General features: G+C 34.1%; 4 protein-coding genes across 13 annotated transcripts; 2 read left to right on the forward strand and 2 right to left on the reverse strand.

Moving 5' to 3' along the window:
• The first annotated feature begins 96 nt into the window (after positions 1–96).
• On the forward strand, positions 97–4215 carry LOC114190335 (uncharacterized CRM domain-containing protein At3g25440, chloroplastic). Of its 4 annotated transcripts, none has more exons than XM_028079174.1 (4): positions 97–722; positions 866–1211; positions 2868–3275; positions 3567–4215. In XM_028079174.1, exons 1-4 carry the CDS (start codon positions 634–636, stop codon positions 4089–4091), a joined length of 1368 nt encoding a protein of 455 aa, XP_027934975.1. In that variant the 5' UTR covers positions 97–633; the 3' UTR covers positions 4092–4215. The 4 variants fall into 4 exon arrangements, with proteins under 4 accessions (XP_027934975.1, XP_027934976.1, XP_027934978.1 ...); XM_028079175.1 differs by having other exon boundaries at positions 98–722; positions 887–1211; XM_028079177.1 differs by having other exon boundaries at positions 99–722; positions 909–1211.
• Positions 4216–5285: 1070 nt separating this feature from the next.
• On the reverse strand, positions 5286–8772 carry LOC114190455 (tRNA(His) guanylyltransferase 2-like). 3 transcript variants are annotated; one of them, XM_028079349.1, is made up of 4 exons: positions 8147–8673; positions 7479–7545; positions 7024–7139; positions 5286–6908 (listed from the first exon to the last, which is right to left on the reverse strand). In XM_028079349.1, exon 4 carries the CDS (start codon positions 6905–6907, stop codon positions 5372–5374), a length of 1536 nt encoding a protein of 511 aa, XP_027935150.1. In that variant the 5' UTR covers position 6908; positions 7024–7139; positions 7479–7545; positions 8147–8673; the 3' UTR covers positions 5286–5371. The 3 variants fall into 3 exon arrangements, with proteins under 3 accessions (XP_027935150.1, XP_027935149.1, XP_027935148.1); XM_028079348.1 differs by lacking the exon at positions 7479–7545; XM_028079347.1 differs by lacking the exons at positions 7479–7545; positions 8147–8673 and adding an exon at positions 8684–8772 and having other exon boundaries at positions 5286–7139.
• On the forward strand, positions 8684–17645 carry LOC114190454 (neurochondrin). 5 transcript variants are annotated; one of them, XM_028079345.1, is made up of 18 exons: positions 8695–9211; positions 9303–9480; positions 9553–9700; positions 9784–9920; positions 10414–10517; positions 10648–10743; positions 11231–11324; positions 12148–12268; positions 12351–12550; positions 13652–13743; positions 14187–14242; positions 14593–14682; positions 14761–14860; positions 16119–16220; positions 16306–16378; positions 16885–17048; positions 17146–17188; positions 17271–17645. In XM_028079345.1, exons 1-18 carry the CDS (start codon positions 9164–9166, stop codon positions 17324–17326), a joined length of 1902 nt encoding a protein of 633 aa, XP_027935146.1. In that variant the 5' UTR covers positions 8695–9163; the 3' UTR covers positions 17327–17645. The 5 variants fall into 5 exon arrangements, 2 of the variants coding, with proteins under 2 accessions (XP_027935146.1, XP_027935147.1); XM_028079346.1 differs by lacking the exon at positions 8695–9211 and having other exon boundaries at positions 9356–9443; positions 17271–17513; XR_003605808.1 differs by lacking the exons at positions 16306–16378; positions 16885–17048; positions 17146–17188; positions 17271–17645 and adding exons at positions 15418–15457; positions 15587–15773 and having other exon boundaries at positions 8688–9211.
• Positions 17646–18281: 636 nt separating this feature from the next.
• Positions 18282–19811, reverse strand: LOC114192455 (CBL-interacting serine/threonine-protein kinase 7-like). The gene has a single exon (XM_028082184.1). It carries the CDS (start codon positions 19739–19741, stop codon positions 18473–18475), a length of 1269 nt encoding a protein of 422 aa, XP_027937985.1. The 5' UTR covers positions 19742–19811; the 3' UTR covers positions 18282–18472.
• Positions 19812–25265: the final 5454 nt, after the last annotated feature.

The following is a 25265-nucleotide window of genomic DNA, read 5'->3' on the forward strand; positions in this document are numbered from 1 at the left end:
TTATAATTTTATAAAATTAAAAATGTTGTTAGAAAATAAAACCATAAAAATTGATTAAACTGAGAACCTAAGAATTGCTTCTATAAAAATTAAAAACATAAAAATAAATCTACTATAGAAGACTTGAAATATGTTTTAGTCTTGAAAAATAGCAAGGTAAAAGCGACGACACTGTTCAGGGAAGGAACAAAAAGGCATTCTGGAGCTTCAAAATCAAATGGGGCGTTCTCCCAAACCTTCCATTTCTCGGTAAAGTACCGGTCTTTAGCTTCGTCTCACTGTGCACTTGTTGCTGTGGTCAGGTTCAGAGATCTTGAGATTATTTTCTCCCTCTTCACATTCCAAAACTGAGTGCGCTTGAAATTTTGAAGTGTATAAATTTCGTATCTTTTTTTGTTCCTCCTCCAAAACTCAACCCCCTTGTGCTCCTAATGCTAACCACCAAAATTTCCTGCAAAACAATGATGTGGGTTTTCTACCCCAAAATTTGGTGACCCCTTTTATGCAGTCATTACACATGAATGCAGAACCTTTCACTTTGTTGTCACTTCTGTGCATAAGGGCAAAATCAGCAAGCATGTGGTAGTTTCTTCTGCACTCAATTTCATTTTCGTCTTTTAGAAGTTGGGAAATATGGCGTGGAGGCTTTTAGCATTACGCCCTCTCACTAAAATTCACTTCCACAACATTCTCTCCTCCAATTCCTCATTTCCAAAAACAAGGTACTAATTTCAAACCTTGTTTTACATTTCTAGGACTAGTCTTGTATTACACTACTTATCATTTTTGAGTTTTTTAATCTTTGCTTTAGTTTATAATATTGTGAGAATAAAAGAAACATAATTGAAACAGAAGTTTGCTTCAGTATTGATTTACACTGCTGTAGCTTGGACTATGCTGTGTGCAAGGTTCGTGGTCAGGAACCTATTCTTTATCAGCTCCATTATATGAAAGCATGCTCTATCCTGGGAAACATAGGCTTTCATTCATGTCCATTTCTGAAGTATAGCAATAAGGTTGTAGAGAAACAGTATCAGGATTCTGAGAAGGCCCCAAGTGGTAATGAGGGTGATGGCAATGCCAAAGTAAATAGGAAAAAATTGAAGGGGAAAAGAGCAGTTGTAAGATGGCTCAAGTTCTTTCGATTTAAGAAGAAGAAAGAGTATGAAAGGATGACAGCAGAGGAAAGAATTTTATACAAATTGTTGAAAGTAAGTTCAATTTTTTATTTTTTTACTTGTATATCGACCCTTTCTATTGTTTTCAAATAGTATGTATGGTTTTTAACCTTTGCCTCCCTGTGCTTGCTATATCTATACATACGTTTGTATGTCTTATTAGTATTTTTCATACCACTCTTGATAAAAATATATCTGTTGCTGTTGGAAAATTTGTCATGGAATAGTGTTTTGTTCTAATGTATGCTAAAACATGTTGCTTAAGAAATCATCTGGAACACTAGAAGCCTCTCAAGCAATATTTTGTGCAAAGAATGTAGAGATAAATTTATTGTTCTCTGTATTTAATATTGGAATCCTGCACTATAACTATTCAAATCTTTAAATACATAATTTCAGTAACATAAACATGAATTAAGCCTTTCAATGTTTAATGATGATTTACAGAACTATTTTAGTGCATTCATTTTTATAATAAGTTAACAACTTGCCATCTAATTCAAGTATTTTTTTTTCTCTTATAATTTGCATAGAATTTGTCAAAATATGTTTGGTAAATTGTCTTTGAAGATATCTAGATTTTTGAGAGAGACATTGTTTGGTACTGAACCCGAAATCAGGGTAAAAATGTAATCTTTATATCTTAAAAGTCAATCTCTGCCCTAGCATAGTATCTATGTGATACATACAGATATGTTGTACATAAAATTCTTTCCTTTACCAAGATATTTGAGAAACCTGTATTCTTCCTCCCAATTCCTCTCAGTTTTCAATTGATTCTAGCTAACCACCCTTTATCACCTTTCTTGACTGGAGGGAAAAAGCTGTTCTGTTATGAATAAAACTAATTTCTGATACTGCATAAAAGTAGTACTACCACTCTTATTATTCCAAACCTGGGCACTGAGAGACATTTCATTGCTTGAATAGGAGATATCCATTCATAGTTTCTCTCTTACCCTTATTAGCTTTAACTTCACATTTTCAATTCAACATTTTAGTTGCTTACCCTTTGTTAATGGCCCTTGAGAAAAAATGTCACCCCCACTTATCTTTCACAAACAAGGGTGAGGAAGAGGTTCTGTGTAATAAGCTTATTATATATGAGTGGTAGAATTGGATCAAGAGTAGAATGAAAATGAGGAAAAGAAATGTAGTATTATTCATTGGACATCCATTTGCTTGAAGTGATCCAGACATAGGCGAAGATACCTGAGGTAAATCCCTCCTCCAGGTATTCATGAGATCCTGGTCCTCTCCCAGTCTGCTGAGGAGACCCCAAACATCCTGGATCTGGAGGAGGAGTGGATCTTACCATAGATTGTCTTAAAATGGGTAGGCTTGACATAACCATTATAATTGGCATTGAACCAAAACTCTGACCAAGAAGCTATCTTGTCCATTTCTGTGATCCAGAGATAAAAATATACACAAAACAGCTTCATGGTTTTGAATACTCTCCCAATCTGCCCACTCCAATAATTTTTCTTGTCCTGGTACAACATCATGTGTTTATCAGAGCAAGACATTTTTTTTGTCCTCTAACGAAGGTTGATCTTAGTGTATCTGTGTACAAACTATTTGTTCTGTAATTGAATACGTCATTAGAGTTAAAAGTGTTATGAAAGCACTCAATTTGATTTTGTTGTGTCAGTTATTGAACAAACAATGCTTTCTCTGTCATTCTAGGCTCGAAAGAAAGAAGAGAGACTTTGTGAAGCCCTAAAAAAGATTGAGCCTTCTGAATCTTCAGAAACAACCCACGATCCTGAGATATTAACACCAGAAGAACACTTTTTCTTCTTAAAGATGGGCCTTAAATGCAAAAATTATGTGCCAGTTGGAAGGCGAGGAATTTACCAAGGTGTAATTTTGAACATGCATCTGCATTGGAAAAAACATCAGACTTTGAAAGTAGTGGTGAAGACATTTTCAGCAGAGGAGGTTAAGGAAATTGCTGTTGAGCTGGCAAGATTGACTGGAGGTATAGTGCTTGACATTCATGAAGATAACACAATAATAATGTACAGAGGGAAAAACTACTCCCAACCACCAACAGAGATTATGTCTCCACGAGTGTCTCTTTCGAGAAAGAAGGTACGGTGTTTGTGTACTCAATTTTTAGTCACTTTTTAATACAGAATAGAAATTGAGTTTACTGGGTGTGGGGTTTCAAAATCCTCCAACAGTTCTTGGTCTTTCATTGTCCAGAACTTTATGTTGAAATTTCTACAACATAACGCTTCAGTTGCACAACCAGACTATGTTTGAAATTTTGCATTTGCGGACCTTGGATGCGTACATACAATCACTCCTGTTCAAGCTACTTGTCTGTTTATTTTAAAAATTCTTCAGTGCCTTGATGATGTTTATTCTCATCTTTTGCAGGCATTGGATAAATCTAAATACAGGGATGCTCTCCGTGCTGTGAGGAGACATATTCCAAGACTAGAACAAGAACTTGAAATTCTGCAAGCGCAATTTAAAAGTGCAGCAGAGAGTAATACATATGCTTCTGACACAATCCAGAACATTGACAGAGAGAGAATTTCAAATTTTCAGTCAGAGAATTCAGATAAACACCAAGAGTTGATGGATGATAACACTGGATGTACAGAAGATGAGACAGATATGGACTCTGAATTGGATTCTGTTTCTGATAACTTATCAGATATATTTGAGACGGATTCGGATGTAGAGAATTTCACCAAAGAGGAAAAACCTCTTTATTTGGACGAGTTTGATAAGTTTCCAGAGCAAAGCGATGGAGAAACAAATAATTTTGAGGACCATCTACGACAAATGTCTCTAAACTCAAAAAACATGCAAAAAGACCAAGACTTACCAAAGCTGGATGAAGTTGATAAGATTTTTCTGCATGCCACATCCTTTCTAAAGAAAAAAACAAAATGAGAAATTTGCAAAACGCAACATACTTATAGAAAGTATTTACAAAAATTACAAAACGCAAGTAGCCTTAGAGAAATTACGATGTACAACAATGAATGGCTTTGCTATTGATTCATTCTTTAAATTACAAAAATTTTGGATTTAGCACTTTATTTGATACGCTTAGTATTTACTAGTCATTAGATCAAACCTTATCCATGTTGAGTCATGTCATTTAGGATTAGGGGTAAAGTTCTCCCAACACCATTTTTTACAAGCATTAATGTTGAAATTGTCCGTAGGGAAGTGGAGTTTTTTGCTACTTATATCATAAACTGGTGCACTGCTCCTATTTTAGTCTACATCGTGGAAGTTATAATTTAGGAAAATGTTAAAAATTGTGAGCTCTGTTTGCTGCATCTACTTTATGTAACGTGTAGGGAGCGAAAATAGTTGGCTTTAAGTGTTGAACTGTAAAAACAAGAAACAGCATGCAAAATCTTGTTAAGGGAAATGTTAATAGTATACCAATAGTAACTTACTATCAAAACGTCATGAACTGAGTAAATTCTCATTAGCCTTTTGTCACCGTTTTTTCTAGTTTTTGTCAAACTAAACCTGATTAAGATTGATGATTTGTTTGGTAAGAAATACCCATGATTACATGCTTTACTTAGTTAAATTTTACATTCCATTAGTTAATTAAGATGATAATAAACTTGTTTGCATGTACATTTTACATTCAACTCAATTATGCATAGAAAATCAGATCAGTATTTGTTGTCACGCTGATAGACTGGTTTTACTGCAAAATTTGGTTTTCAACTGTGATTTTGTAAATTTTACATTGTTTTCCAAACATTTTCATTGCATAAAACATTGTTTTAGTTCACTTATGTATTTTGTCAAACATCTTGTGCATTTTCAGTTTTCCGTTTGGCATTTCATCAATCACAGTACTGCATTGTTTTAGGTGGTTTTAAACATATATACAAATTATTGCACCTATCTATTTTAATTTATATAAATCCGGTTATTGTTCTTTTGAGTTTGGTAGTCATGGTCATATGCAGCAATGATGTAACTAAACTCGATTGTTGGAAAGGGAGGAGTAAAGGGATCTACGACTGGCATGCGTATTTGTACTATAAGCAATAAAATATATGTAGCACTTTCTGATTTCAAGCAAATTAAATAAGAAAATATAAATATAAAACCTAGAACGTGAAACCAAACCAGTAAAAATTTCCAGCTACAATAAAAAGTAAAAATTTAAGTTGGAGACTCAATGACAACATATACAGCTATTCATCAAGGACGTTTAAGTGTTCCAACCAAAAGGTTGGTCCAATAATGTCAACATGTTCTACAATGACCTTTCCTTTACTTTCAAAAGAGTTACCATTCTCCTCGTGAGTTAGAACAGTGTCTACTTTGTCCCTATAAACTGAGGATCCTTGTCGGAACATGACTGGTAATTTATTGTAGTCAATAGCCAATTCTTCAATTTTCTTTTGCAACTGACCACCCTTTAAACTATTCTGGGCTTCCCTTTTGCTTTTTCCAGATGCAACCAGCTTCCAGAAACAAGAGTTATATTGATTGTTGATGTGGCAATCCACCTGTCTCCATGAAAGGTAGTCCCTCAGAATCTCAGTAGATGGATAGCACACTGCTCTCCCATCAAAGGAAGGAGGGTATTTTAACTCTCTCTGTGGGAAGAACTCATTCCATCTCATCACATAAGTGGATGTGAAGAAAGACACAATTGCTGAAACCATTTTATTAGCTCTCCTTTGGTAAAGATTACTGGTTTTCTTAATAATAAAACTGTACTCATCACTAACCCCATAGGCAAAGACTATATCCTCCCAAAACTTTTCTAAGACAGCAACTGCACACAAATTCATCAGGTTAAGGGCTCTATCATCATTTGGCTTCACAAATTCATGTACCTCAGAAAATCTGTGGAAGTGGCATCCATCTATTCGAACTACAATCCATGTAGACGGCATCAATTTGCTATCAAACTCAAAGGATCTCACATACTCTGGAGTCACATTGTTAATCTCTTCGATAAAACCACCAAGTTCCTTCAAAAGAACGGTATGCTCATTCCAAAATCTCTTACCCGCTATTTTCTTGGAATGCACAGTGATTATCTTCCGTCTGTGCCTTTTAATTGGAGCACCGTTATCTGTGTATTTCACAACATCCTCTACCACTGTCTTTAGAACACAAGAACCTTGTCGGAATATTGGCTCCAGTGTATTGTAATTGACATTGAACTCATCGAATAAAAGATTGTTTAGCTCACTTTTGTCAAAACCCTTGATAAAATCCCATGCTTCCTTCTCATTCATTCCACGTTCAACAAGACGCCAAAGGCATTGCTCATGTTGATTACTCAAATGACAAATATTCTGCCGCCACAAAAGATACGCTTGAAGGGCTTCTATGGACGCACAAGGTATGACTCGCCCGTGGAAGGAAGGAGGACTTTGCAGTTCCTTGTGCGGAAAGAATTCACCCCATTTTCTCAGAAAGACAGAGGAGAAAAAAGAAGTAATGATGGATAACACTTTGCTAGCACGCCTTTCGTAAAACTTGGAGGTCTTCTTCAATACAAAGGTATACTCATTGCTAAATCCATATGCAAGGACTACATCTGCATACTCTTCAAGAATTTCAACGGCACAAGAGTTCATCAGCTTCAATGCGTTTAGATCATAAGGTTTGTGAAGGCTACAGGCATTTATCCAAACAAGGATGATATTGGGAAACATGACCTCGTCTTCAACTTCAAAACACTTGACATACTCATATTTGCTGTTTGCCATGCTGCATGCAAAAGTTTACAAATGTTATGCTCTTTCTTCTCACATAAAACAACAACTACCACATGCTTGCTGGCTTTGCCCTTGTGCACAGAAGTGACAACCAACAGCCTACTCACTATTATTCACAAAATCAATGTCAATTATCTCAAAGCAAAACTTCGATCTTCCCCCACCAATCACTTCAAATAGGACTTGCAAGCACGCCAACAGGTGCAGAGAGTGGCAGTAAAAGCTGTAATTTAAAAAGAATTAGTATTGCTTGTGAGTAGCAAGAGATTCTAACATTATAAAAAGTGTATTACTTATTAGTTGCACAGAAGTTAACAACAACAAAAGCCTTATCCCACTAGAAGCACACACAAGTTAACAAAGTAAAACTATTATAATAATAATAAACAAAAATAAAAATGAGTGTATAACATGATGTGATCGTAAACACAAGAAATCTATACGCTTCAAATTCAATTAAACTCAGTTTTGGAATGTGAAGAGTGAGGAAAGGATTTCAAGAACTCTGAACCCGGCCAGAGCAACAAGTGCACAATGAGAGGGAGCGAAAGAAAGACTTTACCGAGAATGAGGAATGTTTGGGAGAACACCCAATTCGATTTTGAATCTCGCATTCCAAAAAGTGAAGACTGAGGAAAGGGAATCAAGAACTCAGAACATTATGGTTTAACATAAAATCCAAAGCCTACATATGTTGCCAATTCTCAATTTAGTTGCTTTACATAAAAACTTGCGGAATCGTTCTCTGCAAACATTATCAGTATTTGAAATTTCTTCCTACCTATAAGGAACTAAATTAAGAATCTATAGGGACCAAATTAAGAATACATAAAGAAAATTAACTTTAACAAGGACCAAATCGGTGACCTTTACACTATTGCGTCTAATTTAATAAGGTTTTTAAAAGTATCAAAGAGAAAATTTGTGCCTGGAGTAGGGGCTGAATTATATTTTTAACCTAAAAAGATTGTTAAAAACATTAGAATAATCAAGTAAAGGGATTATGAAGTCCTCAATAAACTGACCTAGCTCACTCTACAGAGACACAAAATTGCAAACATTGACAGAAAAAGAGGAAGGCAAGGGATTAACAGTACCATGGCCACCCAATCCTCATGAAATTTAAAAATCAAGAATTTAAAAAGAACATATTTTGGTGAGCATGGTTTAAAGTAAATAAACCCTGAGATGATTAGATACGAGGAACAAGACGAGGGTTTAGGAGAATACATTTCGCATGAACTTGCTTTGCTGAGGTTGCGCGGATTGTCGGCGAAAGTGTACCTAAGAATGATTGGCAGTCACATACACACCCAACTTGCCAATTTCTACAATCCCTTTGGAAGTGCCCAGAGACCACATCGTACCTTTCCCATCACCAACAAATACAACCACTCAACTACAACAGATTCAACAGATTCAAGTACTATGTTTGCACTTCCCACACAATTTTGTGTTTTCCTTAAAATACCCTCTCTCTTTTTTCATAAAGCACTTCCTTTGAGAAGTGTTTAAAAAACAGAAACTGCTTATAAAAATTGAGTATCTTTTATGCAGTAAAACCGCTACTTTAGTACGGGAGAATTAAATTCTCAAGTTGTTAAAAGAATGATTTTGTGAAAACTTTGGTTAAGGATCGTTTTTTAGAAACATTAATTCTTTCAAATATGATTTTTGAAAATAAAAACAAACATGAGAGTGTCGAAAATTAAAAGATTAAAACCCAAAACGACAGCGGTTTAGTGTGCGTGAGTGAAGAAAACTCACTAATTAGGGTTTCACCCTTATTTTTCTGCTGCTCTGCACTGCTCCCCTGCACCGAACAAATTATATTATAAATCTTTCTTCTATTCCTAGTTATATATTTTTTAAAATTTTGAGCTTTAGATTTGTTTGTGGTTTTTAAGTCAGAATTACGTTGAATATAATAACTTTGTTTTCATATTCTCAAAATATATATAGATAGATATACATAGATATAGATATATAGATATTGATATATATTTTGATATACTGAATAATATTTTCTACTTAATTTCAATTTCGTTTAACTCTCACTCTCTAGTCCTTTCTTCTTTTCTCTCTATTCATCTCTGCTGCGTTTTCCGGCAATACACCGTCGCTTCCCTGTTCCCGATAGGTTGCTTTGTAGGTGGACTTCAATTTGTGACTTGCTCTGTGATAACAGTTATTACAGTTTAATTTAGGTGAAAATCGTTTGAATCCCCAATAACAATTACTGAACCAATGTCTGAGGAGAAGATGAGTGAGGAGCCTTCCACTGAACCTGAACAGGTACTTCCTACACCACTTTCATTGATGCATTTTCCGTTGTTTCTCTCTGTTCTCTGAATGTATAAATTGTAAATGGTGTTCATGAATGAAGGGAACTCAGAGTCCCAATCTGGAGGACTGCTTGAAACTGCTGAAAGGAGAGCGAGACGAACAGCGTCTTGCTGGGCTACTTCTGGTCACCAAGTTCTGCAAAGCTGAGGATCACTACTCTCTTCGGAGGGTGTATGATGCGGTTGGCCCTCGCTTTCTGTATCGCCTTCTTAGAACTGGTACTTAACTTTTTTCCTGCTCCTTCTCTATTCATTTCTAATGTGTTTTTCACACTATCTTTTTTGAATTAGGTATGGGAAGTGGCGTCAATGAGAATCGCGATGCATATTTAAGCCTATCCATCACTGTGCTTGCTGCATTTTGTCGCGTTCCAGATATAGCTTCTTCGGAGGACATGGTTTTGAATATTCCACTTGTGTTAGAAGTTATATCCACCCAGTAATGATCTACACTTGCTTTCATACACCTTATTTTGCCTTCAGCTAGTCCTTTTTTTGTTTATTTTTTAATCTCTTGTTAAGGTCTGGCTCGTCTGTTCTTCAAGAATGCTATGAGTTTTTGTACTTGGTGTCAGCTGCTTCTGGAAATGGAATCACGAGATTTTGTGAATCTGGAGGCATCAAGGTACTAGCTTCTCAAATGAGTGCTTTGCAAGACGGTAAGAATCCATTGCCTGCTGGTAATGCTTGCTTTTACCGTACTGAAAAGTAAGGGACTGAGTGAAACCATTGGCAGTTAGTGTATTTTAATTTTTTATATTGGGGTAATACACTAACACAGTATGTACAACAGTTAGGAATGGAATGTATTGGTAAACAAGGCTGTACTATCTGTGTTTTGAGCTCTGGAACGGATATCAACAAGATATTGGTCCAGAATGCTGCATATCCTCAACGTGAATATTCTTTATCATTTTGTGTGTGTTAACTTTCAAGGCTTGATCCCCTGCTCATCACCAAAAATGTTTACGGTTATAACTTTGGTGTCCCCGAGAATTTTTCTCTCTCGAGATTTCGTCTTATGTCATTCAGTAATTCTTATTTGTAATTACCACATTTTAGTGCGTACATAAACACATCTACTAACATGTGAATTATAAACATGTGCTCCTGATTGTTGTTTACTTATCAGTATTCTCAACCACTGTGCAGGTTCACATGTGATGGAATTATCTTTCAAACTTCTGCAATTGATTGTGGGTAGGATGTCCTTTGAAATAATCCAGAATAATGACTTATCTGATATCTCAGTTATTGTAAGTGTGCTTCTGTAATATTTCTATTCTATACTTAATTTGTTTTCATTTTTATTAACTAATCTTGCATCATGAAATAAACATATATAATGTCTTTGGTGAAGCAATATTTTGACACGTCCCTCTACAGGTGGCAGCATTAGCAAGGCAGTTTGCTGTCTTGCACAATTCCTTAAAATTTGAAGCACTCCACTTGCTGAATGCCATTCTTACCTCAAAAGATTCGGTATGTGATCTTGTCTTACTCTGTTTTCCTTCAGGCATGGTTTTATGGTGTAGTGATATTCTAGTATACTTGAAGATAAAAAATCTACTTAAATTGATATGGCACTGGAATTTGGTTTATTTAGAGTTGTTTCTTTCCTGATATTTTATCAAATTACTTCTAGATAAGAAATTAGATGCTGTTCTCCATATTCTAGTCATCTCTCTGCAGTGTAAATCAAGTGCATTTGCTTGTTGGAGTATTTGGTTCATAATATAGAACCTTTTCATATAAAGGGTCTATTTTGAATTGATGGTTTATGCTCCTTAGGAGACCAATATGTCCAATCTGCCTTGTGGATGACCAAAAATTTATAAATTGAATTCATGACCTTCTTGGGTTCAAATCTATATACTTTGAGCATAATAAGATATCTATTTTTGTAATTTATGTATGTGCAACTTCATTCATTTACCTTGCAATTGACTACAAGTACTTCACATTTCAGACACAACTTCGTGATGCCCTACGATTACTTCCTCAAGATAGCTGGTCAACCAATATCCGCACTGGTATAATGGCTGTTCTGCAGAACCGTGTTGGTATGTTGAGACAATTTGCTTAATTATGTGCACAGTTCATTTTACCTGTTGTTTCAGTTTCTCTTTATGCATTCCTTCATTAGGTTCTTAAAAGTTGTAATTTTAGCCATTTCCCCTCAGCTGATAAACATGATGAGATGGAACGTATGTAGGGAGAATAAACTCTGAGAGTATAGAAAACCCAATGGACTAGGGAATTGAAATTTTAGGAACGATTCCCTGTGTTCAAGGATAAGAGTAACAGAGATGTGACACTGAGAAAAAATATTTTGATGGTAATCTGTCTATTGCAAAACGTAACCAGCACATATATGCATTGGGTGGTTACACTCGCACAGAGGAAATGAAAAGCTGTAACCAACCTCTCCAGTTCCCTATTTTAATAATTGTTCATTGCCACATCAGCAGATCACGTTAAAAGGAAAAAAAAACAAATAAAAGTGCTAACATATGAAGCTATAAAGTATGAATGAAAAAATAAAATACAAGTTACAGTATTTATAAATGACACCATATAAATGCTGTAACAAGTTACATACTTGTTTGATCTTGCATACTGAAAGGTTTTAAGACAGCAGGCTTTGTTGTTGCAAGAAACTGAACACCTTATGGACTAACTGCTGTTGTCTAGTCTGGAGAGTTGGTTTTAATAAGGTGGTTGGTTTGAGGGAAAGGTTGTGGATGCACTTCCTCTTTGCCCTTTTATATGGTTATTCTGAAGCTTTATATCACATGTTTTAATCTTACTGTACTGCATTATGGTTTTTTTAAGACAATAAAACACTAAGCTGTATGAATTGCTTGATTTATTATTCATGTACAGCTCCTGCTGAAAGGTTGCAGGCTCTCATTTTAGCCGAGTCTATGGTTTCCATGCATGGAGAAGATTGGTTGGTTAGCCAACTAAACACAAATGAAGCACGGGATCCAGCTTCAGCTGACATGTAAGCTGTGCTTGCTAATAATTTTCTTAATCATCTGCGTTGTGAGCGTCTTGGTTTATTTTCTCACCCCTTCCCATTTTAGGTGTCTGTTGCTTGTCTTGGAGCAGTCAAGGGTCGAAATTGCTGTTCTACTGAATGAGTTGGCATATTTGAAATATGAAGCGTCTCAGGATACTTCAGCTACTGCTGAAGCAATTTTTTCAAAGCGACATAATGTGGCTGTTGCTTACTCTTTGGTTGAGAAGATAATAAAATTGATATCAAATGTTGAGGAAAATGATGGTATATTCAAAGAAACTCAATCCACTCAGCCTTTAAATTCTGTTTTTTATTTTTATTTTAATGAAAAATGTAACAAAGCTGAAAATGGTTCCTCTGCAATAATTCAGTCCACTTGATCTATAATTGTGACCACACTGTTAAAATTATAGGGACATAGGCAAAGGATTAAATAAAAGAGATCATATTGATGTGATATGATATTATGAAATAGTTATGGATATTTTGGCACATATGATGAATATCGATTCACATTTTGGGTTACAAACTGATAACCAATACTGACAATAACAACTCAAACCTGGAGTAAGAAAATTGCTGGAGGTATTATTTAGACGAAAAAGGCTATTCAAAGGAATTAGAGTTTTGTTGCCCAGACCCAAAGCTCCTACAGAGAAAAAAATCCTTTGCCCGATAACTGACCAATGATCAAAAGACATCCCTCACTCCTCTCGATGCCCTTTATGACCAAATTCACACATCATAAATCCTGCATTTCTCTTTCTTCTACCTCATCATTCATTCCCTGCCCCTTACTTCAACTGGAAACTCTCCAAATTGTGGGGTTGGTCAGCTGTTGCATTGCTGGACTTTTAGTGCCTAAGTTAGCATTTAAGGCTTCATCACAAACGTTAATTTGAATACACACACAGACATGTACGTATGTATGTATAGAAGATAAATTTGGGCTGGATGGGTTCTTCTCAATTCTATTATCTGTTAAATGTGATGATTATTAGGCTGTCTAGAGTTTTCAGCAGCATTTTTAGAACGTATAGGGGTGAGAATATGAATACATGGCTTTTAATTACATTTCAAATGATACTAAAAGATTTCAACATAATGTAATTTTTAATTATGCTGGTTTAGTTGTTTATACTCCCATATAGTGAATATAGTGAGCTAGTTTTGTCAATTGTAAACCATATGGATACCATTTGGAAATTCGGATTTTATTTCTATTGGGATTTTAATTACTTGGTAATGTGATACTTGTCTCACATTTTGAAACCAGTGCTGCTGACACTTTTGGAAACATGTCTCTGTGGTTAAGTTCTTGTTAATTGAGTATAATGCATCTTCATCGTACTCTTTCTTTTACAGGAAACCTCCTAGATGAAGGCACACTAACAAAGCTGATTCTCCAGCTTAACGAGACAATTGCTGTTGTACTAGAGTATTTGGAAGATGCAAAGGTAAGGCTGATGTTTAATTGCTTAATGTAATTTTAATTATTAGTGTTAAGAGTCATTGTTGGTGTCAATTGTGACTCATGTAATTTGTTAGTGCATAACTCCTTTGTACTAAATAATTCCCTAGTAGTAGAATATCTTTCGATGGCTGTAACTGCCTTGGTTAGACAGTTACAACTAACTCTCTTTTAATATGTTGTAACAGCCTTGGTTAAACAGTTATAACTAACTCCTCTCGAGTCTGCTGTAGTATAAATACTTGGGTAAACAGAGACTCGTTATCTTTTGTACAATTCAATTTCATTATACAAGTTGTTTTTCTCTTTACCATACTTTGTACTGCAGTCTTAAATATATAAAGTTCATCCGATTATAGTATTATTCTCTCCTACTCTCTTTATCCTGCTTACAAACATATATCAAATTATAATGGTGAAATCATACAGGAACATGGGCAAAAGAAAGGGGATGATTTACTTGCTTCAGTGCGAATTATTGGGAGGTATGTTTTACCGTTTCTTTCTTTTAAATTATGTTTACTTTGACACTTGATGGATTAACAAGATTTATTTCAAATCATATCTGGAAGACATCTTTCATATATTGGTGTGACATTTGTTATGTAAAAGTTTCAACAATGATAGACCTTCTTAACCTGTATATTATTCATGCTTTCACTGTCATACCATCGCAGTGTATGTGTAGTATCAGGAAAGAAACATGCAGATTTAATTTATTTTCTAGAAGCCAATTGCAATTGTATAGATCATCTTAAGCTAATTTAGATAGTTGTTTCATCAATTTTCACCCTGTTCCTTCATCTTATGCTAATGTGGATAGTTTTTGTTTCAGCTATCTTGCAGAAGCGCCTCTAGCATGCAAGGAGAAGGTTCAAGATCTTTTAGGGTATATGCTTTCCATTGAAGGTGAAGATGAACAAAGGTATCTTCAAAGATAATTATGGGCAAAAGAAAATTCATTTATAGTGGAGCATTTGCATAATTTAACTCTATGTCCCAGGCCCTTCTACTCTGTTTGCTTTCTTCTACCTATGCTGTCTCAAATTACTATGAACATTGAAGGATGCAAAGCTTTGGCTTCTTGCAAAGGACTTGAGGCTGTGAGTTATTTTTTGGTTCCAATACTTGTATTTTTAAATTAAAAATTTCCATTTATCCTTCTCTTTTTTTATGTTGGTTATTCTAACGATTGCTTGAATGATGTGTAGTTCATCTTGATATTCTCACTTGGCTTTCACATTTATTGCTGTTAAAGATAGAGTTTGATTACATCAAACAGGGAAATATCTCAGAAAATATTTCTCATTATTAGTTATTGATTTTGTTCCTTATTATTGTATTTCTTCTTTATTATAAAGAAGAGTACTCAAGTGCGCATAAGATGCACAGTTACGAATAATGTTTTTAATGATATCAGAGTGGTATCATCCTCGCAACATCCTTTGTCACTATTCTACTGCTAAGTTCCCTTAAACAAAAATTTGAAACTCTAATTAGTCACCTTTTCTGTTGTATTTAATTATGTTTGTACTCTGATTTGTAGTTGTCATTCACTGACTGTGTCACTTTGATTTGTAGTTGTCGTCCATTGACTGTCATTCTGATATCTTGGCTAAACAATAACCATGGCAACATTTTTTCTCTCTGACAATCGCAGCTTTCTTTGACCATTTTTGCTCTAATAACCGCCATGCCTTGTGAGCTTTTCTTCTCTTTGGCAGTTTCTACTCTCAAGCATATTTTCCATTTGGCAGCTGTCATGTCTTCTGATCATTTTTTTCTCCTCCTTATCTTTCCTACTCTACGATCATTTTTGCTCTTGGCAGCTGCTACACCATCCAAGCATTTTTGGTTCACCGGCAGCGGTTGCATCCTTGGACCTCCAGTGTGACTCTGCAATCAGAGCCATCGCCCTTCTCGAGGGACCACTACGTTGCCTGACTAAAGGGCAACCACTGCTATGGGCCTCAAGCTCCTAAACACGTGATCTTTACACACTTGCACCCAATCAATGTGTGAAGCTTTGTCATTATAGACTTTGTTAGCTCTAGCAACCGACATGTTCGCTAAATCTATCAAGAAGTTTTGTGTTGATGACATTTTTAAGGAACTTGACTAATGATACATGTGCTCTAGCTTGATGGAAAGCCTTAAAGATATGATTTAATTATATTAAATAGGGAAATATGATATAGTTTGATTACGTCAAATAAAGAAATATCTTTGCTCGTTATTAGTTATTGATTTTGTTCCTTCTTACTGTAATCCTTTCAATAATTGCAATGACATCATTCAATTACAGTAGTAACAGAACAATTTTTATTGTCTGGCTGCTAAATATGTTGTGTTTATTTGTAGGTTTTAGATTGCTTCAATAAATTAGTTGGGTCAAATGCTTTTCTTGAGGATAATGGTTGCATTTTTTTGGCGTGTGATACAATAGTGAACCTACTATTGAAGGTGATTTTCTTGTCATAGTGACCAGTCTTATAATAATATATTGATTGTGCAAAATTTGACACGAGTATCACCTTTTTTACTGTAGAAAGACAAAGTTCATATGATGTTGGATGAGTCAGCTATTGTTCGTCTTCTTAAAGCATTAGCTCATTGGTCAGGTATCATACTTGTCAGCAACCATTAAAATTAGTGTTTTCTCATGTGAGAGAAGGTAATTTTTGATAATTAGATCTCACAATGGAGAAAAAAACATAAAATTCTTGAAAAGTGTAAACATACCAAGGGAATTGTTCAATCATTCCGAGATACTATAATCAAATCTCCAAAGGAAAGGGAAGTAATCTTGAACAAGATCTTGAAGATTGGAATTCGGAGAAACTTTGGTGTCTTCTTGATATTTCATATTGCCATGTAATGTTTATTATGTCAAGTGTGATCAAGCCCCATGAGAGAATTATGACTTTCAAAATTAGAAAATCCTAGTAAATTAGATGGAATGCTTAGAAACATTTCTCCATGGAAATTTTATGTGTTACTGACTGATCCTTTTACTGTTAACTGTATCTCTGACAAGTACCATTATTTGTTTATTGCTTCATTTGTTGAATTGACAGTATGAAGTAAAGCATGTATCTTAACTTAGTTGCTGAAACATGGTTTGTAGATAGCACTGATGAAATGTCTAGTATGATGATGGCTTCAAGCATCTGTGCACTGGTATTTGAATATACATCAGAAGAGGCTCTTTTGAATCGACCTGATTTCAACTATAGCACTCTTCGCACTCTTTATCTGCTCATTGCAAGATGTCTGACTTCATCAGAACAGGTGCATTGTGAATTCCCTTACATTACTAATTGTCAAGCCTACGAGTTTTGGGTGGGTTCTGTGCTAACACCTGATTGTTTGTTATAATCTGTTGCAGGATACTAAAGAGGATATGGATCTTTCGGAAATTATCTCATCTGGTGATTATGTTTACTTTAATGCTAGTTATTAGAGCACCAAAGGGTTTTGAGGTAGTTGCATTTTCTAACTCTTATTCTGCAGGCTTCTCTCGATGGGCTCATCGGTACCCCCGTATCAGAGAGGCTATCAAGACATGATTTTGATCCTCTTAATCTGGAAGGTAGCATTACTAAATTCAATGTGTCAAAGGCTTGGGTTTGGCTAAACACATGACCAAACCCAACATAAAGTTAGTCTGTGACTGTACCCGTGAACACTGTTAAAATTTTTGTTTAGTATAGTTTATTGAGTTCAATTTTAATTCATAGAAATCTTTTACATTACATTCTGACTGCTTGTTACAACATTAAATTACCAGGTATTCATTGTTAAAGTGAAGTGATGTTATACATCCAGATGATAACCCTAGTGCTATAAATGAAAATCTAAGCTCTACTTTTACAAGTTTTTTTCTTATAGCGGTATCTCTTTTGCTTGTGTTACACACCATAATCATGGGGTGAGTCTGTTTGAGTTTTGTTTTTACTCTGATAGAAATATATATACTTATTAATTTTTTTAAAATAAAACAGAAATAGAAAAGTAAACAGAACCGAACATTGTTTTCAAAACAGGGACAGTGAGGGGTGCATGATTGATTATACCCGTAAAAATTTATATTTATCTCTGTACTTAATTTTTATTTTAGTTTAATTGTAACTATTAATTAAATGTTTTTTTATAAATAATCATAACAAATAAAATACTGTATTATGAGATTAAATGTTAAAAGGGAAATATGCTTTCAATATCTAATATAGAAATAATATAGCTGTTAAATAGTTATGCATAATTAAAATTCCATAATATTTACAATACCATGAAACCTGGTTTCATTTCATGTTAAACACAAAAAATAAAACTCTTTGATAATTGATATTCTACATTAAAATGGGTTAGTACAAGAACAGTGGGCGATAGAATTTTAATCATAAAAACACTGTTTATAATTATATAGTTAAAGAGAAAGTAATTCTTACTTCTACCTTAATGAAAACTAGTATCATTCAATCCATGGAGCTGATTTCTAGCCCAACAAAAAATGCTATGTGCTTAACAAAATTATGATTTTATTGAGAGTGATTTATTTATAAAATAACTTAACAAAAGTTAATCATATGCACATACTGAGAAAAGGATGAGATGAAACTGTGCTACTGATTCTGCTTATGTACACAAGACTTCATCATTCTAAACTCTATAACAGTGATGATACAGAGTACTCTGGTGATGGAAGCATTACATTACTCATTGTGATGCCATGAGAGAACAACATCTTCAAGGCCAAGTCTCCAATCATCCCAATGAAGCTGGTCAAACTCCATGGCACCATCCACCACTTTAATAGCCACAAGGAGTAACTCGGACACAATCTCAAACACCTCAACGACCAAACCCACCTTCCCCTTTCCCAACCCAATTGCACCGTTCTTTCCAACCTCAACCCTAAACCCTAACCTCTCCGCAACCTCCTTCACCTTCGCCTCCACCGTTCCCACGCTCTTCTCCGAACTGAACCTTTTCTCCCTCCGCCTCCCCTTCTCCGACGTCGTTTCGAACAGCCCCCGCAAGTCCAACCCCGACGACATTGATATTATGTCAAAAGCGTTCATCCCCAATTTGTAACCGTCGCAGCACTTGTTGTATAAATCAGACTCCACCACACTCTCCTCCAACACGTTACACCAAACATGCTTCTTATCCTTCAACCATCTGTTATCGAAAACTCTTTCAAGCGAAATTCGCGATTTAGGGTTGGGGTCCAGCAACTGGTGGATGAGGCTGCGCGCGGATTTTGAGATCCACGCCGGGAACTGGTAGTCGCGGCGGGAGATTCTGCGGCACATGGCCGGAATGTTCGAGTCGTCAAAGGGGAGGTGGCCGGCGAGAAGGTTGTAGAGAATGACACCGCAGGACCAAGCGTCGGCCTTCGAGCCATCGTAGCCGACGCGGCGTAGGATCTCCGGCGCGGTGAAGGCCGGCGTGCCGCATGCGGTGTGGAGGAGGTTATCACGTAGGTGCTCCGGGAGCGCGGAGAGGCCGAAGTCGGAGACCTTGAGGTCGCCGGCGGCGTCGAGGAGGAGGTTCTGCGGCTTGAGGTCGCGGTGCGCGATGCCGTGGCGGTGGCAGAAGAGGAGCGCAGAGACGAGTTGGGAGAAGTATCGCCGCGCCAGGGGCTCCGGGATGCGGCCGCGCCGGGAGAGCTTGGAGAAGAGCTCGCCGCCGCCGGCGTAGTCGACAACGAGGTAAATTTTGGTCTTCGTGGCGAGAACCTCGTGGATTTTGAGGATGTTTGGATGGTTCTGCAGGCGGCGCATGGCGTCGATCTCGCGCACGATGCGGGGCTCCATGGCGGCGTCGACCGTCTTGGACTTGTCGATGACCTTCACGGCGACCGTGGCGCCGTCCACGAGTGAGCGCGCCTGGTACACCTTGGCGAAGTTGCCGCGGCCAAGGAATCGCGTGAGCTGGTACCTACCGAGGATGGTGTTTGGTGGCGGCGACGCTTCCATCGCTATGGAAATGAATTACCACGCCAACCAACGGTCTCAGAGTGTGCTTCCCTATATATACAATTTTTCTTTTTCCTCATTCCCATTCTGCCCTTGCCTTTTGAACAAAGAAGGAAACAAAATTCAAGTTCGATTAACGTTTACCTTAATTCTCTCAAACTTTGAAGATATAAATAAAAGAACGTAAATTCTTATGTATCTTTTTTTCTTGTCATTTAAGATTTATATTTAAAATCAATAAATATCATAAATTTACTTCTTCCAATTGTTTCTCATATTAAACGCGTAAATATATCAAATAAAAGGTAAAAAAAAAAAGTAATTAATGTTACCTTAAATTTTAAAACGATATAATTGAAACAAATTTTTTAGAGTATATTGAATCGTGTCACTTTTGCTCCTGAACAAATCGTAAATATCCCTTCCAGAATCGTGTGTTAGGAGTTTTTTTTTTTTTTTAACAAGAGAATTTTGATATTATTTTTTTAGGTTTTAAATTTTTTAATTATTCGCATAAAATTTAATAACCTATTTATTTTTAATTATAAATATACTGTTTTGGAAAGGTGATGGTAAATCGATATTAATTACTCTCTTCTAAATATTGTTCATATTACTAATTATTAAAGCATTTATGCAATATATAAAAGAAGGGTTTTACTTAGTTTTCAAATGAACAAATTCGTCTTCAATAATACATATTGTTCTCTTTTTATTTCTGAAAGGGAACGTTATTTTTATGGTAATAGTACTGTATTATTATTTGTTTACTTTTTTTCATAAACGTATTTTGACTTAAATAAAAGGTGAGCTTTTTTTTTGTTTTTGGTAGTATGCTAATTATGTTTAATAATTGAAATCAATAATTCGTTCATATCATAGGATATGACTGGAAAATCGTTTTAAGGAAAAAAAAATACAGTATTTGTTGGGACACAATAAAGAGGATCTTTAGAATAATTTATTTATGGGAATAGTGTAATTTGAGAATGAAGTATATAGTAGTAAATCATTATAAAATATAGTTCAAATATTAAGGTTGGAGAGAAAAAGAGAGAAAATATTAGAGGGATTTTTTTATGAAGTTTTCAATTTAAATATAAATATTTCCAAAAAATTTACCAAAACAAGGGATTCTTTGCGAATGACAGTATTAACAAAAGTAACCTAGGGGAGCTTTTCAAGTTATATATAATTTAAAATAGTAATATTTATTATATGGAGCCAAAAATTCTTTAAAATTTTAATATTGTATTTAATTTTACGCATAATTATTAATTTTAAACCAAACTATCATCATTTCATTCTATACTTTTTTTTCATATATTTTATGGTTATAATCTTTTAGAGTAGATATCATTTTGAAAATCCCTCCATCTTCTTTTAGATCCTTTTAATGAGTATTTTAAGATATTTTTATTTTCTTAATATTGTTATTATTTGGTGAATAAATAAAATTTTTATCGTTTTTATCAAGTCAAATAAACCTTATAAAATTATTGTCTTTCTTCTTATCCATCGTCAGTCTTCTTTTGTCAATCTTAGTTATCATATTTTGTTATGAATTCATCTTTGGAAAAATGAGTTTAATTCAAATAAATCTAATCTTGTATTTTTGGGTGATCACTTATCTATTATATTTCTTAATGGCCTATTATTATTCATGTGATTAAAGGATATACAAGTGTGGCTTAATCTAGATTTAAAATGTGCTTAATTCTTATTTTATAATGTTATAAGATGGGATTTTCTCGATAAAGTAGGAACCCAAAGCTTGAATTAATTGTTGGTTGCCCAAGTAAGAAAGAGAACACATAAATTCTCTTACCTCTTCAACTATATCAACTCAAGTGATTAGAGGAAGTTATGTAATATCACTCAAATTACATGAGTCCTTGTTCAAGTGACATACTCAATTTAATTATTATTTTCATTGATTATACTTCCTTATGTGAAATTATTTTAAATTTTGTTAATTTGTAATAAAAATAGTGTAATAGTTTATTATATTTCCTTATTGACGTAAATAGATTCTTTCTCTCTTTATATATATAATAATGAATAGATACTATGAATTTGAATGATGGGAGGATATAGAAAAGTATGTATTGTTTTGATTTTAGTTTTAGTTTGAGTATCTATTTTGAATACATTTTGGGTTGAGGTACATCACATGTGCAACAACCCAAAGAAAAAGAAAATTTGTGTGCAAAGTACCATTCTCTTATAAAGTCAAGACCCATTATAATTGCAAAACTTATTAATAAAAAGGTATAGTTAATGAGTGATGAATAATGAAAAAATCAAAGTCACTTATTCAAGAAGGTTGCATTTCACAATCATTGTTCATTAAAAAAAGAAAAACAAATATCCCATGGTCACTAATTTTTCTGACTAAAACAAAAAGCTTAACTAATAAGACCCACCATTTTCATTTCCTTTTATTCATAGAGCCGTGTTGCCTATCACTATTGCTTGTTCCAATTCATTGGGAAATACAACTTCATTCACCATCCATAAATTAATAATAATAATAAAAAAAAAACCTTGTCCAACCATAGTCCTAAACAAATTTACTAAAGTAAACACCGTCTTTACTTTACATATTTTAAGTGAACTTTATCTTTAGTGATGCACGTTGCCAATTTTGATATTTCATCACTCTATTATTATAATTTTATCTTGAAAAGGTTCGCAGAATTTAAAAAAATAAATATATATTCACAAATCACTCTTGGAGAAGTTGATGACGAATGAGTGCTATTTTAGGTGAATATAGGAAAAAAAAATTGAAGTGGGTTGATAAAAAAAAACGTAGTCAAATGATACGAGGTAGCCACCGCACGCAGGTTATGTTTGGTTTCATCTAATTTTCACCAATATTCGGAGATTCATGCTAACGATGGCTTCACTTTGAAGTCTTTACTTTCTCTTTCTCTTCCTAATTTCAATATTGGTTCGCTAGTCAAACTCAACAATATTATATGTTCTATCGTTTTGAATAAAAAAACAGAGGAGAAATAATGCTTGTGTATTTTTGTTCTCAAGTGTAACTATTATATATAAAACTCCAACTCCCTTTTATTTTAAAGCAGAGAGATTCATTTCCTACACATTCAATTCTTTTTATAATCTAATACCTAGTGTGTCGATTAAAATTTAAAACACCATTATGAAGATTAAAAAGTAAAGTTCTAAAATATATATTAAAAATGATGAATTTAATTCTTATGTATTAATAATATTAAAAAATATTTTTGTAAAGTGTCATATAAGAATTAATGTACATTCTTTTTATGAAAAGTTTGTTTCAATATAAAGTATCATAAATAATACATAAATATCATAATAAAAATAATAAAAAGTATACCATTGCTCTACATTTTTCTTTTTGTATGGCATCCCTTTGTATTATTTGTCTACTCTTTAAACCTTTTTGCATCTTTTAATCTTTGTATTTTTACAAAGTTTACTCTTTATTACATTATTTGCATGGTATATTTTTTATAGTGTTAGATCGTCTACTACACTTTTCTGCATCAACTTTCATTTTCTCATAGAGTTTACTTTTTACATATTTTGCATAATCTAACCTTTGTGATTTTAGATTATCTATTATTTATAATCTTCAACATCATCTAATATTTTTATTTTTACAAAATTTATTCTCTATATTGTTTTGCATGTATATCATTTATTCTTTATTTTTTTTACATCATTTAACCTTTGTATTTTTTATAAAGTCTACTTTTTATTTTAGTGCATCGTTTACTTTTTATACATAAAAAGAGTCAACTCTTTACATTTTTTTCTTATTGTCTAACCTTATTTTCAAATTGTCCACTGTTTAAGTTTTTTAAATCATCTAACATTTGTCTTCTTAGACAATCCACTCCTTACATTGTTCAACATCATCTAATCTTTCTACACTTTAAACTATTTATTATTCCTTTTCTTAATTCCTAAATCTCTTTTAATATAATATATATTTACTAATAAAAAAAAAACACGCAAACGAGGTCCACTACCTACGCATGGTCGCAAGCTAATATGAATAAAAAAATGTACATTTTTCTATGAAAAAATTGTTTTGAAATATCAATATCATGAATAATATATATAAATTTAGCAACATTCGTTTATATTTTGATATATATAAAAATAAAAGAAAAAGCTTGAGTGTTATTTAGTAAAAACATAAAATTGCACGTGAAGTTTAACAAAAAATGAAACACGTTAAAAAATAAAAAATGGAGTATGTAGGGCAAGAGTAGGGTCATGCAAGGGTAGTTTGAGAATCACAATAACCCTGACAAGTGTTATGCATGGGACCAAATAAATGAGTAGCATACATGGCACGAAGAAGACAAGTCCAGAAACATGAGTGTGGCAAGGAATCTGTGTCACAACGGAAAACATGATGAGGTGTCACCAATTTGTAGGTCATCGTTTCCAACATCCTCAGACCCTTTGTCTGTCTAGGTTATTGTCTTAACCAACCATTATTGAGTACGTACGTTAACGCCTTCATTCACAGAACCAATCAATTTGGTTTTTCTGCATTTTATGGTCCCAGAAATGCCACGTTACGCAAATGTAGCTCACCAACTTCTGTGTGTGTTTGAGTTTAATAATACTGTAATTAAGAACAACGCAGTATACTCCGAAGCTTCAACCCTTACACAGCATGCCACCATGCACACATGACGCCATGGTTTAAACCTTCACTTCTCTTTTCTCATCATTTTTATTCCCATTCCTCATGTCTCTCATTTTAATAATCACCCTTTAGGTTCTATCATCACTATGTTATAACAAAATCACATCACCAAATCATTGTACATCTTTCACTAAACATCTTATTTGACTTTTGATATTTTAATCGTTATAAATTTCATTATATATGTGTGTCTCTTCAGTTGTGTATTTGTTTGTCTTCTTCTCACTCTATAATTGATTAATATGTCTTGTTATTGTGTCAATCATTTTCAAAATTTTGATATACATACGCCTCCTTCATTGAGGTTTGTGATACATATGTTTGCTCAAAGAGGAAGAACATGCTAAAATAGCATGGTTGGTGTTTGAAACGAGTAAAATCGTAGAGAAAGAGGCACAAATTCCAATGATTGATATAATTTCTAAAGTCATTGATATTTTGATATCACTTTTTTTTTTACTACGGTCTAATATTACCTCCCATTACTATTTTTTTTTCTTCTAAAAATATAAAAATTAACTTTTATTAATACTATTTTATCATTAAACAAATTGTCAATGATCCTCAAATGATATCAAACAATATTCTTGCAATTTCTAATGTGTTATAAATATTCAAATCAATATCAGTCTCTTTACATGATTCAATTATTGAGGAGAGAAGTAATTGTAAACTTCATAATTGATTAAAAACTAAAATTTATAAGAATATCTAAGTTCTACTTTTTTTAACAAAAACAAATACAGAGAAGGAAATAAAAAAAAAAATCACGCAACGATTAGATTCCATACCTAGAGAAAAATA

Source organism: Vigna unguiculata, chromosome 7 (genome assembly GCF_004118075.2).
Source record: "Vigna unguiculata cultivar IT97K-499-35 chromosome 7, ASM411807v1, whole genome shotgun sequence".
In the NCBI taxonomy this organism is placed as follows: Eukaryota; Viridiplantae; Streptophyta; class Magnoliopsida; order Fabales; family Fabaceae; genus Vigna; species Vigna unguiculata.

Coding starts and splice junctions, on each gene's coding strand:
- LOC114190335 (XM_028079174.1), top strand. CDS start 634: ATGGCGTGGAGGCTTTTAGCATTACGCCCTCTCACTAAAATTCACTTC. Junction 723..865: donor TCCTCATTTCCAAAAACAAG/GTACTAATTTCA, acceptor AGTTTGCTTCAG/TATTGATTTACACTGCTGTA. Junction 3,276..3,566: donor TGTCTCTTTCGAGAAAGAAG/GTACGGTGTTTG, acceptor CATCTTTTGCAG/GCATTGGATAAATCTAAATA.
- LOC114190455 (XM_028079347.1), bottom strand. CDS start 6,907: ATGGCAAACAGCAAATATGAGTATGTCAAGTGTTTTGAAGTTGAAGAC.
- LOC114190454 (XM_028079345.1), top strand. CDS start 9,164: ATGTCTGAGGAGAAGATGAGTGAGGAGCCTTCCACTGAACCTGAACAG. Junction 12,551..13,651: donor AAATGTTGAGGAAAATGATG/GTATATTCAAAG, acceptor TTTCTTTTACAG/GAAACCTCCTAGATGAAGGC. Junction 17,189..17,270: donor TTCGGAAATTATCTCATCTG/GTGATTATGTTT, acceptor CTTATTCTGCAG/GCTTCTCTCGATGGGCTCAT.
- LOC114192455 (XM_028082184.1), bottom strand. CDS start 19,741: ATGGAAGCGTCGCCGCCACCAAACACCATCCTCGGTAGGTACCAGCTC.